Source organism: Nannospalax galili, unplaced genomic scaffold, assembly GCF_000622305.1.
Source record: "Nannospalax galili isolate Female #2095 unplaced genomic scaffold, S.galili_v1.0 scaffold1477, whole genome shotgun sequence".
NCBI classification, from domain to species: Eukaryota; Metazoa; Chordata; class Mammalia; order Rodentia; family Spalacidae; genus Nannospalax; species Nannospalax galili.
In genome coordinates this window covers 694,754-716,422 of record NW_008339642.1, presented here as the reverse complement: position 1 = coordinate 716,422, position 21,669 = coordinate 694,754, and the positions used below count along the sequence as shown (strand labels likewise).

The following is a 21,669-nucleotide window of genomic DNA, read 5'->3' as shown; positions in this document are numbered from 1 at the left end:
GCTACGTAGACCAGGCTGGCCTTGAACTCACAGAGCTCTGCCTGCCTCTGACTCCCAAGTGCTGGGATTAAAGGCGTGCACCACCATGCCCAGCAAGATTTTTATATTTACTTTACCACCGAGAATCAGGTCAAGATAAATTCTAAGATCTGTATATTAGTGCATTATTCTAGGGGCCCCACAGGCAGAGTATTGTCTATGTTGAGACAAAGTTCAGGAAACTGAGACTTCAGTCTGTAGACAGCGCTTAAGAACACGTAGCTGAGTGTGGTTTCTTAAGGAGTGCTGGTGAAGCTTTCTGTCCCTCTCAAGGCTCCATGACAGATGCTGTAATGAAAACCAGTGGCACTGTCCTAATAGGACTCACATTACTTTCTCCTTTCTCTCTGAGTCTTTTTCGGTTTACTGATTTCTTTGTCTGATTAATTTGCAACATGTACTTCCATTCATGAATTCCTAAAGAATTTACTAAATCTTCAGGAAGGAGCTTGATCAGAATACGGCACTCTGTTCATATGTAAGCAGAAAGCAACCTTAGTTTGCAGTAGTCCGTTTTGTGAATATTTATATTTCCAGTTTGCCGTTAGGGAAATATATCACATTTATCAATTGGACACTGTTCATTCAGTGAACGACGAAATCATCAGCACATGGTTTTCCTAACATCCCTGAGGTCAGTTGAAGAGTGGTTTCCTTCATTTCTTTTCCCACCAGAAGGGTCACCCCTGCAGTAACTGGGTTTAATACCTGGTTTGCTGCAAGAGCCCTAATTTGCAGTTGACTTTGATGGAGCTCTTTCCTGTTGCTGTCCATCTCATTTGTCCTTGAGTACCCGCAACATCTTGGCCACTTTTCGTTCAAAGTGTCTTCCAGATTTGTTAGCTGTCTTGTTTTCGGTTTTTCTTTAAGCAAAGGTATCCAGTATCATCGTTTATTTAAAGGAATATATCTATGTAAATTGCACAAAAAAATCAAAGACTGTAGTTCCGTTTCGTAGTGTCTCAGCTGCTACAGACAGTATGAACTCCCCCTTGAGGTAAATAGAGAGGCCCCAACATCTACAATACCACAGACAGAAAAGCTTATACTTATTTAACATATATTTTGTACCAAACAGGATTACAAATATTTTACATGCACATAAAGCTCTTACACAAACACAGAGGATCTTTCAAAGTACTCTTATTTTACAGGTGAAGATACTGAATCCCAAAATCGGTGGGGAGTTTACCTGAGGTGTGTAGCTAACACTCAACCTAAGTGAGATTCCGATCCAGCTGGCCTGGCTTCAGATCACAGGCTCTGAGCCAGCACCACCCCATCCCTAAACAGAAGCACCATCCACCTCCAAATCATGGAACCAAGACAACCTGAAATCTGCAAGGCATCTGCCTACCAGTGTTCACAGGATGTGTTCTGCAGTCTTCCACACTAACAAACAGAGATCCAAAATTGGTCAGGAAACCTCATTCCTACACTGTGCACTAAAACAGGGGGGCTATAGGACATGGTGCAGCTCCTCTGGGTAAATACATGTCAGTGTTATGAGTTCATTCATAATTCTCTTGAGACCAAATGAGATGCACAGTTGTGTCCCAAACCACTGAGATAATCAAATAGCAGTGCCAAGATGGAAACCATGACTTCTGTTGTCAGAGGAAGTGTCTGTTCCACAGTTCCTCTCCCCTCACCTCCAGAGGGTGAAACTGCTCAGCCACAACTCTTTCCTGGGAGGAGTGTCACACACCCAACAAAAGCAGTGGACTTCCCTTAGTGGGCAGAGCCGTATACTTGACCTCTGGGTCACCTCACCTAATTCAACATCAATCCTCAAGTCCCAGCACTTGCTTTGTCACTCAAACTCACTGCACCCTTGGAATCCTCAACACAGTGACCCAGCAAGGTGCCCACCACATGCCTGGTGAACTACCTCTAAGTCCTCTGTATAGCACTGCAACATGTCAGGCTCAGAGCTCCTCTCCCTACCAATTCAGCCCACACTACCATAACAAATTCATACTGGGTGTTCTAATTTGTCTCTCTGTTGCTGTGACAAAATACTCTGATCACTACCAACTTGGAGAAGAAAGGGTTTATTTGTCTTACATCTCCTGGGTCACAGTTCATCAGGGTGCCCAAGGGAGAAATTCAGGGGCAGGAAACTGGAGACAGGAGCTGGAGCACAGGCCATGGAGGAATGCTGGTTACTGGCTTGCTCCCCTGGCCCTTACTAAGCTTGCTTTCTTATGCAACACAGGCCCACCTGCCCAGGGGTGGCACCACCCACAGTAGGCTAGGCCCTTCCACATCGCTTAACAATCAAGAAAATGTCCCACAGACATGGCCACAGGCAAGTCCTATGGAGGAAATTCCCAATTGAGGCTCCCTCAACCCAGGTGTGTCAAGCTGACACTAAAGCTATCCAGCACAATTAGCCCCTTGTCAACTTGACACACAAACACACCACTATTAAGTCATAACCTTTCCAATTCTTAGCCCCAAGATATGATGTTAATATCACAACATAAGACAGTACAACCTTAAAAGCCCCACAGTCCTTAAAAAAAAAATCCAAACACTTAAAAGTCCATAGTCTCTTTTAAAATTTTCTTAACTGTGGGCTTCTGTAAAATCCAAAACAAGTCCTGTCTTATTTCAAAGGGAAGAATCGGGCACACCTAAGCAAAACCAAAGTCCAGCAAAGTATCCCAAGGCTGGACATCTGGGATTCACTCATGATCTTCTGGGCTCCAGAGGGTTCTGTCAGCTCCACCTCTCTGACCCTGCCGTCCAGAGCACACACAGCTGGTCTCGCAGACCCAGTCCAGCTCCTTCCACACTTACTGCTGTCCTTGGTGGTTGTCCCACGGTCCTGGCATCTCCAAAAAGTTGGGGTCTCCACTGAAACTGAGGCTGCACCCTCACCAATGGCCTCTTCTGGCCTCTCGGGGTGCAAAGCCTCAGATTTTCTCCATGACCCCTTCAACTCCGGGGTCTTTACTTTTGCCAGTGCCTTTTCCCTGGCCTCTCAGGGTGCCAAGCCTCAGCTGCTCTCTGTGACTCCTTCATGTTTTCAACACCAGAACCATGCAGGAGACTCTTACACATTACCAAGTCCTGCCTCAGCTTGAGATGGGGGCTTGGCCCCCTCTGGGCCATAGCATCTGTGCGCTGACCCTGAGGAAATACTTTCTAGAGCATGTTTATCACAGTGATGCTGGTCTCTTGTTACTTACAGCTGATTTTTCAGCCCCATCTAACCAGCATCAATTGTCCCAGTAAAGCAAAGGTTTTACTTCAGGTTCTGGTCTCTTCTTAATCACAGCTGATTCTTCAGCCCCAGCCAACCAGAACCCACAGATTCTCATTCAAAATCTCACACAAATAGGCCTGATAGTCTCTGCTTCCCTTTGAAGCTTCACAAGCCAGGCCTCCATCATCCACAACTCTTTCAACATAACTGTTTAAGCTCCACAGCACCAAACTCTAAGCACTGAATGGCTTTTCCAGCCCAAAGTTCCAAATGCTTCCACAATCCTTCAACATCAGGTCTGTCACAGCAGTGCCCTACTATCTGGTTCCTATTTCTGCCCTAGTTTGATTCTCCGTTGCTGTGACAAAACACTCTGACGAGTACCAACTTGGGGAGGAAAGGGTTTATTTGTCTTACATCTCCTGGGTCACAGTTCATCAGGGAGCCCAAGGGAGGAACTCAGGGGCAGGAAACTGGAGGCAGGAGCTGGAGCACAGGCCATGGAGGAACGGTGCTTGCTGGCTTGCTCCCCTGGCCCCTGCTCAGCCTGCTTTCTTATGCAACACAGGCCCACCTGCCCAGGGATGGCACCACCCACAGTGGACTGGGCCCTCCCACATCACTCAACAATCAAGAAGGTGCCCATGAACATGGTCACAGTCCAGTCCAATGAAGGCAATTCCCCAATTGAGGCTCCCTCAACCCAGGTGTGTCAAGTTGACACTAAAGCTATCCAGCACTGGGGGTGTATTAGTCAGGGTTCTCCAAAGAAACAGAACTAGTAGAATGAATATATATGTATAGAGATTTATCAGCTTAGCTCACAGGATAAAGTCTGAGTAGTCCAATAATGGCTGTACCACACTGGAGAGGCTGAGAATCCGTAGTTGCTCAGTCCACAAGGCTGGATGACTCAGTAGTCCCAATCTGGCACTGAAGGTCTGACAAATTCCAGAAGATCAGCTAGTCTTCAGTCTACAGCAGCAAGACGAACTCACCAGCGAGAGAGAAGGCAAGCAGCAAAAGCCAGGCGTTCTCCTCTGCCTTGGCCTTTTATACGGGCTGCCTTCAGAAGGTAACACCCACATTTAGGGTATGTCTTCCAGCTTCAGATGATCCAATCAAGAAGATCTCTTCATTTCAGTTAATCCAGGATCCAGTCAAGTTGACACCCAGGATTAGCCGTCACAGGGGGGAAAAGTGGAAGAAATCCACAGATTTTACTATTTTTCTCTCCAAATATTTGAAATCACCACCTATGAATATCAAAGGGGATGTTGCCATTAGGGTGCACTCCTTGTCAGAAAACTGACGCATTTACCAGATGCTATATGGATAATTTAATGTTTAGAAATATCTGCTATTGCAGGCTGGAAAGATGGCTCAGCAGTTAAGAACACTGCCTGTTCTTGCAGAAGACCCAGGTTCAAATTCCAGCACCCACATGGCAGCTAACAACTGTCCATAACTCCAGTTCCAGGGGAACCAACAGCTTCTTTTGTCCTCTGCGGGCATTGCATGACACAGGTGCATTTACCTACATGCAGGCATAACACTCATACACATAAAATAAAATAATAAATAAAATCTTTTTTTTTTAATCTGCTACAACTTGAAGGTCAAAATGTATTTGTGAATTTTTTTCCTCTCATTTTGTTTCCATCATAGCTGATGTTGCTGCTCTAAAAACTTCAGGATTTCTTTGTTAATTGCAGTTTTAATGCCCTTTATTTCTTTAGTTCTGACCTGCATTTAATCTCTTTGTTTTCCACTGATTTTTTGAATTCAGTTTGCTCTGTGGTCTGATTAAAGAGACGTGTGTTTGCCAAGAACACGAATGGCCTGATGACTAAATAGCATAGTTCACTTTTTCTTGGACACCTACATCTCCACACAGAGTCGCTCTTCAAAGTGTAATTGGTCCTTAGACCAACAACATATGTATTCCTAGGAACTTCTGAGCAACAGAGGGATCTTTTCCTGTCCCGAATTCTAAGTGTGAATCTGCATCTAATGAGACCCTAGGTGATTTGAATGAAGTGTGTGGCTCATGAGCCGCTTGCATCAGAATTACCTGCATGCTTGCTCAAAATGCAGGTTCATGAGCCAATGGACGGGACTGGGTTCTGTCATCTCAGTGTTGACAGTTCAGTTTTCTCTGCAGCAGAATGGAGTGGAAGCTCTGACTTTAGCAGCCTCCTTCCAAACCCTGGTTGGGGACCCATCGGTCAGTTCCCACCTATTTAGGAAAATTTCTCTGAGATTCTTTTATCATTGAGAGCATGACTCCCCAGGAAATGATGAAAGTTAGGTATCAGTGTAAAAATCCATTTCATTCTTGATCACTAATAAAAGAACACTTAAAGCTCCAAAATTACAACACTCAAGAAGAATGCCACCCACTTCAGCTCCTGTTAACCTGCTTCAAACATGCACATAAACGTGAAGAGGGCTCTCGACGATGAAAGTTCCTGAGAGCCAGTTCCCCAGAGAGGCAGTGTGAATGTGGCTGGCCTTGGGCCACACTTGGACGTATACAGTGCTATGATAGTTAATAGAGTCACCTGTACACATGCAGTGGTAAGTCTGGGCAGTTTCTTTAGTGCAGTCTAGAATAGGCAGGCCCAGCACAAACAGCCCTGTTTTCAGCTGCAGCCAGAGAGCAGACTGACCTGGCAGAGCTCCTGTGTTAGTCTCCACTGGGCAGAAATTCTCTGCCCCATCAACCACTTCCCTGCCTGCACACAAAGGTCTCATCCATAATTTCTACTGAGGGTTGTCATCATCTCTTCTTAGGGCTGTGTATACCACATAGTAAAAACCTGTTCAGGCGAAAACAGACAGGGTGTGGAGGTGCAAGGCTTTGTTGTGGGCATGATAGCATGTTTCTGTGATGCAGGCCCAGCACTTAAGAGCCTGAGACATGAGGATTGCAACTGAAAGACCAGTCGGAGCTACATAGTGAGTTTGAGGGCAGCTTTGGCTACACAGGAGACCTGATAGCAACAAAAGAGATGTAGGGCCTAGAGAGATGGCTCAGCAGTTAAGAACAGTGGCTATTCTTCCAGAGGACCCAGGTTCTGTTCCCAACACCCACATGGCAGCTAACAACCATCTGTAACTCCAGTTCCAGGGGATCTGATACCCTCTTCTGTCCTCTGTGGACATTGCACAACATGGGTGCACTTACATACATGCAGGCAATATACTCGTACACATAAAATAAAAATAATAAAGAAAATATTTTTTAAAAAAGAAATGTTAAGTCATTATTCAGGGTTTTGTAAGCTTTCCAAATTTTCCATTTAACTCTCCCTGCAGTTCCAAGAAAACATGAGCTTTGAGAGTTGACACAGGAACCCTGAAGAGCTTGCTGACCCCCAGAGCACATGCTTTGTCTTTGTTAAAGAGGGGTGCAGCGAGTGCTTTCTCTGTGCAGCCCTGCTGTGTGATTTCACTCTAAGTGCCCCCTTCCCAGAAAACACAGTGTGTTTCAGGCTTAACCTTCATGGAAGAAGCAGTGAAAATACGAATTACATTTTATGGTCTTTATGATTTATGGTAAAGCATCATCCTCTTCATTATGTTTACTAGTCTCCCTTCGGTACATTTTTTAGCTACAATGGACTCTTACTGCAGTATAGTCATGGGGAGTCAAGACCCGCAGCCAATAGATCAAAATCAGAGGCCATAAAACCCAGCAGTTCTAGATATCTTATAATGATCTTTACCATTGCACAGAATAAGAAAACTATTTTTTATTCATGTCTGAAAAGGTCAAAGGAAGCAGGAAAGGCGCGGACGTTCTTCTAACAGCGTGTTTACAGGAGCTGGAGGCACAATTTGTCTAGTCTAGCTGGCACGCCAGACCATCTCCTCCTGGTGGGATCATTTTACATGTGTCCTGCTCTTGAGGCTTTTCAAAAGTGTTTGTACCCATTACTTCATTTCATCTTCACGGCATTCACTGTCCTGTTCCGAGAACAGCTAACCCCCTCCTTTTATAGACTCAGTGTGGTTTAGAACCTGAAGCTCCACTGCTATACCAGCACTCCAGCCCCTGTCAGGTCAGGATCCTCCTGGCGGCATGCCTGAGCCACTACCTCCATTGCTCCTCTCTTCAGCCCAAAAGAGTTACAGAGAAGCAAAGCTGGGCATGGAAGTATGTATCTGTTATCCCAGTACCCAGGATGTTGAAGCAGGAGGATCACAGCATCAAGGTGGTCTGGGCTACATAGTGAGGCTGTGTGTCAAAAACCGAAAAAAAGCAAGAGCAGAGTTGCAGACACCCCTGTGCAGGCTGAGTTTACTCTTCCTCCAGTACTCCCTCCACAGGCTCACTGTCTCCTCAGTTTTCTGCATTTGAGACTTTCTCCCTGACGGTCATCTCTCTTCCTCCCATCTCTCATGTCCTTATAAATACTCCCTCACAACATTCTGTTACTTCGCCCAAGAATTCACATGGAGCCATGAAAAATTTCCTCTTCCAAGTATCTTGCAGTTAACCAAAAAAACCAGGGAATTAAAACTAACAAAGTTACTAATTTTAGGAATTTCAAGAATCCAGGGACAGAGAAATGATGTGCTAACCTCTTTGAATAAGCCCTATGCTAATTTTCTCTCGTTCTCCCTTAGCCCAAAGCAACAAGCCAAGATGGCAGAGTATTGCCGACTCATCTTCGGCGATGCCCTTCTCATGGACCCACTGGAAAAATACCCAGTAAGTAGTTTTGATGTTTATCCTTGAAGGAGAGGACATACTGCTTACAGCTGGGGAGAGACTATCTTCCTATGTTTCTATTGCTTGCTAAGATCCATGTAGCTTTATCATTGGGATTCCAATACTGGGTCCTGCTGGGGGCAGAGGACAGTGCTTACTTGCTTCCCTTTCCAGTCTTGTCCCTCCTTCTCTGCTTAAGGCGATACCGTCCCTTTGTGTGACTGAGATGTCAACAAATGTCTATTCACCCTATATAAGGTGCAGGCCAAAGTAGCAATTCCGCCAAAGCCCAATTTGACAAACCATTGAGTCTACTGGGGTTACCTACAGTAGTACGCAACTCAAAGGCAGCTACAGAATCCGAAAGTGCACCCCAGTATGGGTAACAGGTCATGAATGCTACTTCCTGGAGTTTGCCAGACAAGCAGGAAGCTAGATGAGTGAGAGACTCTCCTCTCCCAAGCAGCTGACAGTGCAGACATGACCTTGGGAAGGGGCCTGTGACTCCTGTAAGTTTCAGGACCTTCCTGGTCCTGAATCTCCTGAGCCTCCCTCTCCCTCCAGGAGAGAAGGTTTCAGTTGGGAGGAAACTGGAACACAGCAGCCAAGATTGCAGAATCCTCAGTAATTACAGTGGACTGACAGAGGCAGACCAAGAGGACAGGGCTCTGCTCACCTCCCAGGAATCCGTGGCACGCCCTTTTGAAATAGATGCAGACTCATCAGTAGCACAGTGGCGTCTTGACTTGTTTCTACTGCCTGTGCCTACTTGCAGAACTCAAGCCTTCTATTGCTATTAGTCATAAACTGATAAAGTGACCCAGCTGTCCGCGTGGATATTTGTCTGAGCAGAACGCTGCTAAATGTTTTTAAAGCCTTGTTAATGTTAATGTGGGGCCTCTTTTGTAAACATCCCTGTTATTGCTAATTTTTCCTTTAAATAAGCTGAGATATTGGTGCCTGAGTTATTTGACCCCTGATGGACAGTTGTTAGACCCTTCTCTGATACTCTGCTGCTCTGAACAGTTGACTCTGAGTCAAGCAGCCCCTCTTAGCAGCCAGCTGGACTGCCCTCACTGCAGCCTGACTGCTTTGAACACTAGATGCTTGCCTTGAGGGAGCTGTGTCACAACCCCAACTCTAGGAGGCACTGTCCTAGCCCTACTGTTCCAAGGAACTGGCAACAGATGGCTTGCCATCACTGCTGTCTAGCAGCCATTTACACATAGGCCAGAAGGGCACAGGTCTCCTAATGGCCCAGAAGAAAGCTTGGGATTAGTGCAAACACAGTCCTTAATCTGCATGAGGTTCTGTGCCATGAAGGGTGCAAACACTCATGCCTTTGTGATGACAGAAGCAACCTGTTCAACTACATTTTTGACTCAGCTGAGAGACTCTCCTGTGCTGCCCCTGGTGTTGCAACGTTAGGGTTCCGAGACTTCTCAGTGTTTTTTTTTTTTTTCCTTGCCTACTTTTGATCATTATCATTAGTGGAGGCAGGCTGAACTGGTGGCATGAAGAGAAACTGGCAGAAGGGACAGCAGGGTAGGAACAGGAGGTGACAGAGGCATCCAAAGTGGGACTCGGGTAGAGACGCAAAGAAGGCTGTGAAGAGCTCAAGAGAAACTGGGCCCCGTGTGCTAGAAGCGCTCCCGGGAGCTGCTAAGCCTTAAGGTCCAAGGGTCCTAACACCTTATGCCTGAAACCTGTAGCACTAGCAATTCTCAAGAGTCATGAGTCATAACACAAGCAAACCCGCCACTCGCTGCTACGGGAAGCTGAGGATGGCAATAGCCAAGTGCCAGGGCCACTACTGGTTAAAGCCTAGCACCGTAAACCTCCAACCTGAGTGCCTAACGTGTAAGTCTCTGGCTTCTTAAGCCTAAGTGATAGGCCACTGGCTCTCAGGGCTTGCAGCTGCCAGTCTCTAGGTCTGCCAGTTCAGGCCTTGGATCTCAGACTCTCAAGGACATCTAACACTGGAAGAACATCACTGCATCTACTCATGACTTGTGAGTAGAGCAAAATGACCCCTAGATGAGGCTTGGTAACAGTCATAGTCACATCCCTGTTTGAGAAAGAAAAGAGCAGCAATAATCTGAAGGAGCCTCTTCCCTCCTATCTTGTGGCTTACACAATTCTGTCTGATAGAGTACCTCATAACCTTCTCATGGGAAATTGGTTTCCCCCATTAGACAAGCAAACTTGCAACCATAAAATAAGGCTTGTTAATAAGGGAGCTTGACTCTTTGGCGAGCAGGAAATCTGAAGCCATACCATCTCTTTCTGATACCTTAGAGCTGTGTACCTAACGCCCTCTAGAGTCAGGATGGGATCTGACTGCTTGTAAACCGCATCTGTTTGTAAACTGCATCTGAAAAGTTGACTTCACAGGCTTGCTTGGAAATTCATGCCCAACTTCACCAATTCTTTGTGCCAAATGCCAGGCCTTTCTCTGAAAATTCAAGCCAGAGCTTTCTATATGCTCTGTATTACAATGGTTGGATTCATATAGTTCATCAGGTTTAATCCATCAAGTCTTCTAGTATATATCTGTGATCTTACTTGTGTGGATTCTGTTGTGGAAAATGAGTTCAGTAATTAACATAAATCTTTTATGTTTAAAAAAAAAGTAGGATGTAATTAGAACACTTTAATGAGCCGTGTCAAAGGCAGTAAATAATAATCTAGAGATTTGTGGTATCCAAAGCTGTGCTTGGGAGGGGATCTGAAAGGAAGCGATAGTATTTTTAAAGACTGATTTCTTTTGCTAGCTGGAATCCGGAGTGCCTCTTCCAAGCCCTATGGATTTAATGTATAAGATTTTGGTGAAAAATAAGAAGAAATCACACAAGTCGTCAGAAGGAAGTGGTAAAAAGAAGCTTTCGGAGCAAGCCTCCAATACACACAGCGACTCCTCCAGCGTGTTCGAGCCATCATCTCCAGGAGCCGGTGAGGGGCCAGGCTCGCCTTGAGTGGCTTTTAAGAATGCTACTCTGAACTAGCCCAGCCAGGCCTTTGGCTTTCCCTTTCCAGCAATGCTTTACGTTTCATTGCTTTTGTTTTGCTACCACAAACTTAAAAACAAGATCTCTTACTCTCTAGTTCTGTAAGTCTGAAGGTCCCAAAAGATCTTATGGAATAAACGAAGGGGGCAGCAGGGCTCGATTCCCTTCTGGAAGCTCTAAGAAAGGATTTGTCTGTGTTTTCACAGTCCTGAGGGCTTCCCACAGTCATTGGCTCACAGCTCCCTTCCTCCAGCTTCCAAGTGGGTAATGGAGCACCTCACTAGCTTCTTCTGTGGTCAGTTTGCCCCTTTGACTACCACTGAGAAATGCCATCTGCTCTTAGACTCCAGTTATCACTTAGATCCACCCAGAGGGTCCAGGGCACTTCCCCACCTCAATGCGAACCTTGTCTGTGAAGTCAGCCTAGCGTTGGGAGGATGTTGCTTTGACTGACACATGAGGCAGATCGACTTTTTATCAGCCACCTGGCTCTAAGCGTCTCCACAGCAGCATCAGTAGGGAGGAAGACAGGAGACTGACTGGGGCATTCTCACAAAGCAGCTGAAGGGTTCTGGGCCTTCCAATTCTTATGTTCTGTGGAGCTCTTTAAAAATGAGACATGGCAAAATAACTGGCTCTAGGAAAGCTCCTAATGGTTCTTTTTAAAGTTAGGTTGGTATGGACGTTTTTGTGATTATGAGAAAAGAATTCAAGGAGTCAGTCATTTCCTTTGAATTATTTGTTATTTAATCTAATTTATGTTGGCCTTCAAGAGGAATCTTGACAATCTGAAAAGTCCATGACAAAGATCTTATTGAAGGGTGACAATGTTAAAAAGGTTGACTTTAGGCAATTTTTCAATTAAAGCTTAACACGGGGAACTGACAGTGTAGCTCCGTGGTAGAGTATGTGCCTAGCAGGAATGAGGCTGGCCTCTAACCCCAGCATAGAAAAGAAGAATTGTGGGGAAGGGAGGAAAAGAAAAGGCAGAGCAAAGGAGGAGACACAAGAGAGGGGAGGGAAAGAAGGAAGAGTGGGAAAGCAGCTTAGCACAGCTACAAAAGGTAAACATAGGTGCGTCAGGTGCCCCAGGAGTTCCATTCCGAGATAAATGGCTGATGGAAATTGGTAATTATGTTTACCCAGAGACTGTGTAAGTATTGCTATAGGCGGTATTATTAAAAATAGCCAAGCACTGGAAGTAAGCAAATTATCAGCTGATTAATAAATCATAGTATAGTCACATAAAGGAATAATATGTAATAATGAGAATGATTTGCAGCTATCCATGAAGGTATTGATGAATATCATTAACATATATTGGGCAAAAGAAGTCACATACCAAAAAGTAGATGCTACGTGGCTCCATCCATATAAATAATAAAATCAGGAAAAAACATAGTTCTGTGAGAAGTCAGGGTAATAGTTCTCCTTGTTAGAAGTAACTGGGATGGAGCCTCAGTTCTGGAGTCTGGTCATATTTTATATCTCAAAATAGATGCATCTTCATTTGATGGTGAAATCCATGTACTGTGCATATATGTGCATTTTTCTGCACACCTTTCATATATCAGTTAAAAGATTTTTAAACAATTACAAAGTTAAACTATAACCTCCACGGCAATCACACCTAAAACATAGCCAGCAAAGTTTGACTGTTTCTTTTCGTTGTCTCTATGTTTGTTTTGTTTACATTTGATTTGGTTCGTGTTTGTTTTCCCATGGCCTCTCACATGCTAGGCAGGTGCTGAGCTGCACCCCCAGGTTCTGACTAATTTCTTTTTTCTTTTTGTTTTCTGCCTCTTTTGCCAATTTCTCTTAAATCTAGATAGCATTATTATCAACAGACATATAATTCTTTCAAATGATTTTTTTCCCTCCTGTGGTTCTTGAATTTGTATTTCAAACCTCAGGATAATTCTTTTTTATTGAATTTTTGTGTATTTCATACAAAATATATTAATCGTCTTTATACTCCCTCCCCCATCCAGACACCCCATAGCCTACCTCCACTAAATTAATACATTCTTTCATATATGCTAAGACCTATTGAGTCAAGTTAGCGTACCCAGATGTCCCAAAGTGCAAGTTCATCTGCTGGGGTCAAGTCAGCCTATCTTGAGTCTCTCCCTAAAAGAAACTCAACTCTCCCTCACCCAGCAGTGATCAGCTGCTAGTCGTTCTTCGGCTAAGTTGGGGCCTGCTGCCCATTTCCCCAGTTCTACGCTGGGTTTTTGTCTGCTTGACTTTGCATGGGTCTTGTGCATGTTAACACCATTGCTGCAAATGCATCTGAGCAGGGTCCTAGGAGCCTGCAAGATTCTGTTTCCATATGGTCATGCACCCCCTCCCCTGGCTCTTACAATCATTCTTCCCCTCTTCCTCAATGAGCCCTAAGCCCAAACCTCAGGACATTTTTTTAAAGATAACTTCCGTTCTCAGTAAGAATGCTTCTGAAGTTTCGGAATGGTTGTCATTAGAGCCACGGCTTCCCTAACCTGCCTCTGTCCTTGGCACGTGCGTGCTTGATGTTTTTTGCACCATCTGCATTTCTTACTACCAGTTCTCCCTTCTCATTAACTGCATGCAAAACACAAATAATGATTTTTACAGGCAGTGAACGTGATTGCTTAATACAGAGAAAGAGCAGCAATCTGTTAGCAATTCGGGAGATTTCCTAAGCTAGCCAGGAGTCTGTTGTGCAATCATTATTTATTTCCGTGGAAATGTTTGGAGATTTTAATATGTATGTATTTTGTCATTTACCTTTTGGTTTATATATGTTCATTAGGTCAGGAACTCAAGTAGCTCAAGGCATGAAACATGAATCCTATTTCTAAGTGAAGTCACTTATCACATCCTGTCCTGTCCATATGCTTCTGCCAGGAAGCCTTCCTAAGAGAGTGAGGGTAAAGTAAGGTACCACTTTTTGGTATTTTTCTTGGTGCTATATTTTTCTAAGATACTCTTTTTTTGTATTTCAACAAGATTTCTCTGGGGTTCTTCCAAAGTCTAATGAGAGAAGTCCTGCAAATATGTACAAGTTTTGTGCATCAACTTGGAATTTAAATACAAATAGATAAGGGTTTTTTTTTTTTTAATTTGAGAAGGAAAAGCCAAGTCCTTGCTATCACTGTAAAGATAAATTCTTGTTCTCCCACACAAACCAAGAAATGACCTGATGCTGGCTTTGAAATGATGGGATGGTTGCTATGTCTCATGAAACATTTTGTAGAATGCTCTGTCAAACCTCTTTTCATACTGCTTGATTAAAATAATTCCCTCTTTGATGATTAATAGTAGTAATAATAGTTTCAGGTAAAAAAATGTACATAAAATGTTAAATGGCTACCTCCTAAAAGAATGTGTCTCCAGTATGATAGACTTTCCACTCAGATATGTGAGTCACCTCATTATCACTCCAGCATCGAGTGCTGTATGTGGCTTGCTTTATAAACAGTCCATATGTGGCCCTTACTCATCACAGACATCTTTCCCTCTACAGATATTTCATGAATACTTTGCTCACTGCCATTCAGTAATTGACTGAGCTTTGTCAGTCAGATGAAAGCACATAGAGCTTCTTGGAAGGCAGCACTGTGGGCACTGTATCATCCATACGCAGTGAATAGGGTTGCTGACTTTCAGAAGGCCCCTTTGGAAGTAGGGACCAGGTGACGCTGCCTCACTCATGAGTTAATCCTGCCATCTACTGGCACCATTGTGCCATTGCACTGCGGATGGAAGTTTGAAAGTCTTCTGTACTTTTTACTTGAAAATTAATGTTAGTGGGTATGAGTGAAGCCTAGAAGTATAGAAGAATTTAGTGCTTAATACTAAGGTGCATATTTTACCTAGAAAACTGCCCATCAACTTGTTTTTTCTGGGGGAAACCAATCAATTGAAGTCACTATGTATTAGCTGAATATGAAGGTGAAGCAGGTCTGAGTTAGATTTTCAAGCACAGTGATTTTGAAGTGTTAGCTTATTTTCTTTTTGTGTTTTTTTTGTATTAGCTTTTTCTATCTTGCCCTTTTAAACAGAATGCCCTCACTTTTCAATGTATATGCATTATTTAGATAATGAAGAATCCATTAAATGATATAGTGGGGACTTGGCAGGTTTCATGTGCTCATCTTTGCTACTAGTGTCCCTTAGTTCCTGACCTCTCATAACTTCTTCTTTGACTTCCGTGAGGTCCTCTCTTTTAGAGAAGATTTGTCCCTGAGCTACGTGCTGGCCAAGGGTTGCTTCAAAACACTAGAGCTTAGAAAAGGACAGAAAGATGAAAAAAGGAGAGTTTATCTGTGTTAAGGTCACAGAATTTAACATCCCTGAAAGATAAATGTACACATCACAACAGGATGCCCGCACAGAAAGCAAATCATATATGATGGCATTCAATTTTAAAAATATATGGAGAGCCAAGTGTGGTGGTGCACACCTTCAGTCCCAACACTCGGGAGGCAGAGGCAGACAGATCTCTGTGAGTTCGAGTCCAGCCTGTTCTACATTGTTAGTTCTAAGCCATCTGGGGCTACAGGGAGACAGTCTAAAACAAACAGAAACAGAGAGAAAAGTTAAGACAAGCTTTTTTTTTTTTTTTTAATAGACCTTAAATTTTAAATGGAATTTATCACAAAATTTTTAAACACATATTAAATTTTTTAATATAATTCTATTATTTAAAAATTTAAACCCTTGAAAAAATAATTTTAAAGTAAGCTGAAAGACAAATTTCCAAAGAATTCCGTGGTCATGTTTTGCTTTTGCAAATTCTTTGAGCTTTCGAATATTGATATTATGGTTTGTTGTTAACATTTGACAGGGGAAGCAGATACAGAGAGTGATGATGACGACGACGATGATGACTGTAAAAAATCTTCAATGGATGAGGTGGGTGTGCAGTATGTACGGTCCCAAAATGGTTCACCAATTGTCCAGCCTGAACAAATCTCTGATCCCTGTCTGCCATCTAGTGGTAGAAAGATTAAACACATGACATTCAGTTGCCAGCTTCCAATTTTTGAGGCAATTCAATGAGTTGTCAAATGGTCTAAAGTCCAGAGAAAATATAGGGTTTTCAGGACTTTTCAGAGCGACATTAATTCCATTGTTGTAATTTTAGAGCCATTATAACTACATACTGATAAAAACTTGAACCCTCCACGTGATGGTCAGAAGTAATAACATCACAGAACCCAGAACATCACAGAACATCACAGAACCCAAGTCAGAGACGGCTCAATTAAAAGTTCAGAATTTTGTTTCAGAGAGTCCTAGTCATACAGTTTATATTGAATGTACACTCAAATATGTCAGTCTTTGGCTGTATACTGACAGACTTGCCGTTTCACTAACAGTGAATAAATACAAGCTTTTTTTCTTTTCGTTTCTGAAGCATTGGCTTATTTATTGAGGTGTTTGCTTGCTTGCTTGTGTTTTGTGAAAGATAGAATCTCATTAGGCAACCCAGACAAGCCTCAAACTTTCCATGTGGCCCAGACTGGTTTCTAACGCTCCACGTATCCTAGACTGGCACTCAGTCTCTGGAATGCTGAGATCACAGATGTGTATTTGTGTATCTGCTCAAGATGTTCTTCTTATTTGGCATTCTTCTCCTTGTATATTTTAATAAAGTCTAAATTTTTATGTATTTTATTTTGTGAGAGGGTCTCACTATGTAGCCCAGAATGGTTTCAAACTTCAGGCTCCAGTGACCTTCCGACATCAGACTTCAAGTACCAGAGATTACAAACATGGCCGCCATGTCCAACTTAGTTTGGCTTTGCTATGTCCCCTCACTAAATTTCACCTTAATCTCATGAGGAAAACTGTTATAACAACTAGTGAACTACATCTGCCTAAGAATTATTTCAATTATGTATATTTTAAGTAGTTTTGTATCATTTTATATTTGCCTATTGGCAAATGAATATATACCAGTTGGCACTTAACCAGAATATTTCTGCTGGAATTTTCAAAAAGTAAACTTTCTCTCTATGCATTTTCCTCTTCTTAAAATGAGATCAGTCCATAGAGGCCTGTCTTGTGCTAGTGATGCAGTATTGGCTTTCTTTATTATAATTTGTATTAAAGAACTATGTAATTGCTAATACCATCTAAAATAACATGAGATTTCACCACGTGCCAGGCACTGCTGAGCTCTTTCACATAAATTATGTAAATTAACTCAAATAATTACAAAAACCTTGTGTAGCATAGGACTGATATATAATGCTAATTTTCTAGATGAGTAAACTGAGCAGTTGAGCCACTTGTCCACAACTGAACAGCATCTAAGTAATCAGCTTGGGACTTAATGTCAAATGACCTCGCTCTGGGACTTGAGCTGTTCTTCCTGTCGCCACAGTATACATTTTGTCACATAGGAACCAACAAGTGAGTCGGAACAGATGCTTATAAAGAAATACAGAAACTGGGGACTGGAGAGACAGCTCTGCAGTTAAGAGCACTGGCTGCTCTTATAGAGGACCTGGGTTCAGTTCCCAGAACCCATTGGTAGCTAACAACCATCTGTAACTCCAGTTCCAGGGGATCTGCCACCCTCTTTGGCCTCTGCCAGCAAGGCTTGACACTGGAGCACCTGCATAAAGGCAAAATATTCATAAGTAAATGTACAATAAACAAATCAATTTAAAAATTTTTTAATTTTTAAAAAAAAGAAATACAGAAACTTTGCATATCCCCACTTGCTGCCAAAAGGCAACCTTTGTTTAATTTTTATTATTTTTTTCAGTCTATACAGTGGTCAGCTGCATAATCATTTTTGTTACTATCAAGTGAACTCTTGGTTTATTCCCTGTAGACTTCATCTGTGCTGTCTGCTATGGAGAACGATACTTGTCAAACCTTGATGTGGGTTGGCATTACCTTACTAATGCCAATTCTGATTGCCAAGGCCTGTGGAGAGAGCTGAGGTCCTGCATCCCTCTGAAGGGAAGGGAAGGGTACTGATGCTGTTGACCACAGACCACCTGCTAGCTCTCACCTTTATAAATTAACTATAGACTAAGCATGCCTAGTCTGAAAAATCCAGAATCTAAAAACCCCAAACTGTGGAACTGACCTGACACCACAGGTGGAAAATTCTATACCATGGGATTTTATTTCATGTGCAAAATTATTATGTACTGGGTTAGATCCTCAGCACTGGAAACAAATTATTTTTAGACTGTGTGTATAAGGTGCATGTGAATTTTAAATGAATTTTTTGTTTAGAGTTCAGTCTTGGCCCCAAAATATTTCATTAGGTATCTGCAATTAGTCCAAACGCCAAGCTGAAATACACCTACCACCAGGTGTTTGGGATGTGGGCCGCTGGGCTGAGCTGCGCTTTCCACCCCTTTGGTGGATTTCTTGGCGACAAACATTTTTAAAATAGGAAGAAGAGTTTCTTCTCCCTCTTGGTGACAGCATTTTTAAAATAGGAAGAAGAGTTTCTTCTACCTTGAGTCGCATAACCATTTTTTCCTGAGAAAATGACCCTAGGTATCATAATGTTGACTCTGGAAATGTTGTTTATTTTTGATTCCTGCTTAAGGGTACGGCTGGGAGCGAGGCCATGGCCACGGAAGAGATGTCCAATCTGGTGAACTACATTCAACCTGTCAAGTTTGAGTCCTTTGAAATTTCAAAAAGTAAGGTTTTTCTGCAGCAAAATCCCTAGTATAGCATAAAGTGAACATATTTTAAACACAAGGCAATTAGACCCTTAATAGAACTGTTCTGTCCTGACAGTCTTAGAAATTTGCATGAGATGAGCTATCTTGTTATCTTAACATAAATATACCTATTCTGTACCTCAACATCACACTATATTCGATATATTAAAATCATATTACAGTATTTCATGATGTGCCTCCAAAGTATTTAATGGTTCTACATACCATGCGTGATTACCTGAAAAAGATCATACCAACATGGAACTGATGAAGCATTTCACATCTAATTTTGCTTTGCCACGACATGATGGGATCCTACCATAGTGGCAAAGTTAAACATCTGTCCATGTCATAAAAGGGAAGCAAGAGAGATGGTGACCACCCTGGCAACTCCAAATAGAACCAACCCACCCAGGTTCCACTCGTCCATCACATTTCATATATTAAGGAGAATATGTAACTAACCTCACATCACCTTTTTGTTTTCCCTTTATACATTCATATTAAATGCAGAAAGTTCTTTTTTCTTCTACTTATGGAAAAGAGCCCTTTTATTAAAGTTTCCCTTATACTCACACAAAGTATAAGGTAAGATCATAAGAGACTTCTTGGGGCCAGGCATGGTGGCACACGCCTTTAATCCCAGCGTTCAGGAGGCAGAGGCAGGCAGATCTCTGTGAGTTCAAGGCCAGCCCGTGTCTACATAGTGAGTTCCAGGACAGCTGGGGCTACAGGGAGACCCTGTCTCAAAAAGACTTACTAGCTATTTATATGGGTGTGCTTTTAACTGAAATTTTGTTTAAATGCAACAGCCTTATAAAAATACCTTTATAGATATATCCAAATTCTAGCTTCTGTGTAATATGATTGTTTCTATTTATGTCAGGTTTTCTCAGCAAGTCTTAACTTAGAGGCATGTGGTGTGTAGATACACACAAGAAACTAAACCTTCAGTATGGCTTGTCTATAAAAGTACCAAGATAGTCCATGAGGCATAAGAAAGTCAATGCCCCAGATTCTCAAGAACTTAGTAACTCCAGGAAACACTTCTCCTTATGGGTCCTCTCACCTGATCATCGTGTTAGAGATCAGATATTGAACATGCTACTCAGTGTAGACTTAATTTTAATTAATAGCTATGCTCAAAATAATTAGTTGCATGAAAGTGGATTAATGGTGAACCAAAATGAAAGAAGTCAGGGTCTCCCAGAGAGCAAGTTATCCTGTTGGGTGATGGACAGTCGCAAGGAAGTCGAAGAGGGAAACAGCCTCAAAGATCACCCAGTTTTCCAAAGTTAGAGCTGTTTACTCTCCATACACAATATTTGTCTGAGTTCAGGGCATAGCCACTGAGCTTGAGTTGGGAAGACTATGAAACTGTCTGTCAGTCTTTCTAAACTGAGATCGCTGCTTCTTCCTTGCACTTGAGCTGGAGGCTTGAATTCCAGTTTGAGTGTTTTCCTAATGCTCTGATGTTGAAAAATATTGAGAGCTCCAGCACATTCACAGCTCTGAATATTGTTACCTAATATGAAAATGAGCCACCAGATTGGAACATTTCCATGGATCCCTATGCTGTGATGGAGCCTAATTCTGACCCTACATTAGCTGTTAGGTTTAAGAGGTAACAGTGTGGGTGTGAATCACACACACTTCATCAGCACAGACATCCCCATGGGAATCTCTGCAAATCCCCAAGGATCCAGTCTGGATAGACTTAGAACAAAACCATAAGGATGTCTCACCCAAGCTGTAAATATTTGAAGAGACATCTAGCAAGACTCAAATTTTGTTTCTGGTAAAAAAAAAAAATTGACTATGAAAGTTAAATGATGAAAACTAATTATCCTCAAATTCACTGAACATTTACTTATTTCTTTTATAATATAATATATAATACTGAATTCTGTATCTCACCTTTTTTGTTGTTGTTGAACTCAGAAAGAAACAAAAGCTTTGAAATGTCTTCCTTCGTGGAAACCAAAGGGCTTGAACAACTTACGAAGTCTCCAGTGGAATTTGTAGAGTATCCTTGATTTGATGAATGACTGCTCACCTCATCTGATTGAAGCCATGGTCTTTTGTTCTGTAAGGAGAAGGATGCATAGAACAGCTTCCATTTATAGCCAAGGAGGGACAAAGAGTCTGAGGTGTCATATGCAACATGGATAGCCTGGTCTGAAGATAAGCAAACTGGCTTTGGAGTAGAGTGGACCCTGGCCACAAGGCTACCTCATGCCTCAACCTCCACATTCCTTGGCAATGTGCTTTCTCTCTATTTTTCTCTACTAGTTTTGTGATTTGCAGATTAGATTTGATATATTTAATGCAATGTGTATACATTATACATAGGTAATAGATCAGTGGTATATATACATATCCATAAACCCGGTTTTCACGTGATGGTGATGATGAAGTGAATGTAAACACGTGATGACAGCATTTTCCATATAACTTTATATTATTGATCCATGAATCAAATAAAATTTAACAAGCCTTTATATTATTTTTCATAAAACTAATGCTAACTATCCCAAAGAATTCAATTTCATGAAGCAATTTCTAGCATAAAAGTCACCCTTAAAACCCATCGACAGGACTAGAGAAATGGCTCAGTCAGTATTCTTACTTGCAAGTATGAGGATCTGAGTTTGATCCTCAGAGCCCATGTTTGTTTGTTTGTTTGTTTTAAAAAAAAAGCTGGATGTGGTTGTGTGTACCTGTAATCCCAGTGTTGGGAAGGCAGAGACAGGAGGATCCCTGGGGCTTGCTGGTCAACCAAGAAAGCCTACTTGAGCAAGCAGTAAGCCAGTGAGAGAGCCTATCTCATAAGAATAAGGTGGATCGCTCCTTAGAAATGATACCCAAGGTGGACCTCTGGTCACCATGTATACTTACATACACAAACACACACACACACACACACACACACATACACACACACACACACACACACACACACACACACACACAACAAAATAAGATAAAAATAAAAGAACACAC

The 21,669-nt window shown here is 42.4% G+C and overlaps 1 protein-coding gene across 4 annotated transcripts in view; it reads left to right on the top strand.

Annotated features, from left to right (window-relative positions):
• Plcb1 (phospholipase C beta 1) overlaps positions 1-21,669 on the top strand; it is an 803,221-nt gene that overhangs the window by 601,912 nt on the left and 179,640 nt on the right. For all 4 annotated transcript variants that reach the window (XM_029564145.1, XM_017798487.2, XM_008834353.2 and 1 more), the window contains 5 exons: positions 7,889-7,973; positions 10,748-10,925; positions 15,810-15,877; positions 18,546-18,642; positions 20,608-20,692. In XM_029564145.1, the coding sequence (XP_029420005.1) occupies positions 7,889-7,973; positions 10,748-10,925; positions 15,810-15,877; positions 18,546-18,642; positions 20,608-20,692 (513 nt within the window). The remainder of the gene's footprint in view (positions 1-7,888; positions 7,974-10,747; positions 10,926-15,809; positions 15,878-18,545; positions 18,643-20,607; positions 20,693-21,669) is intronic.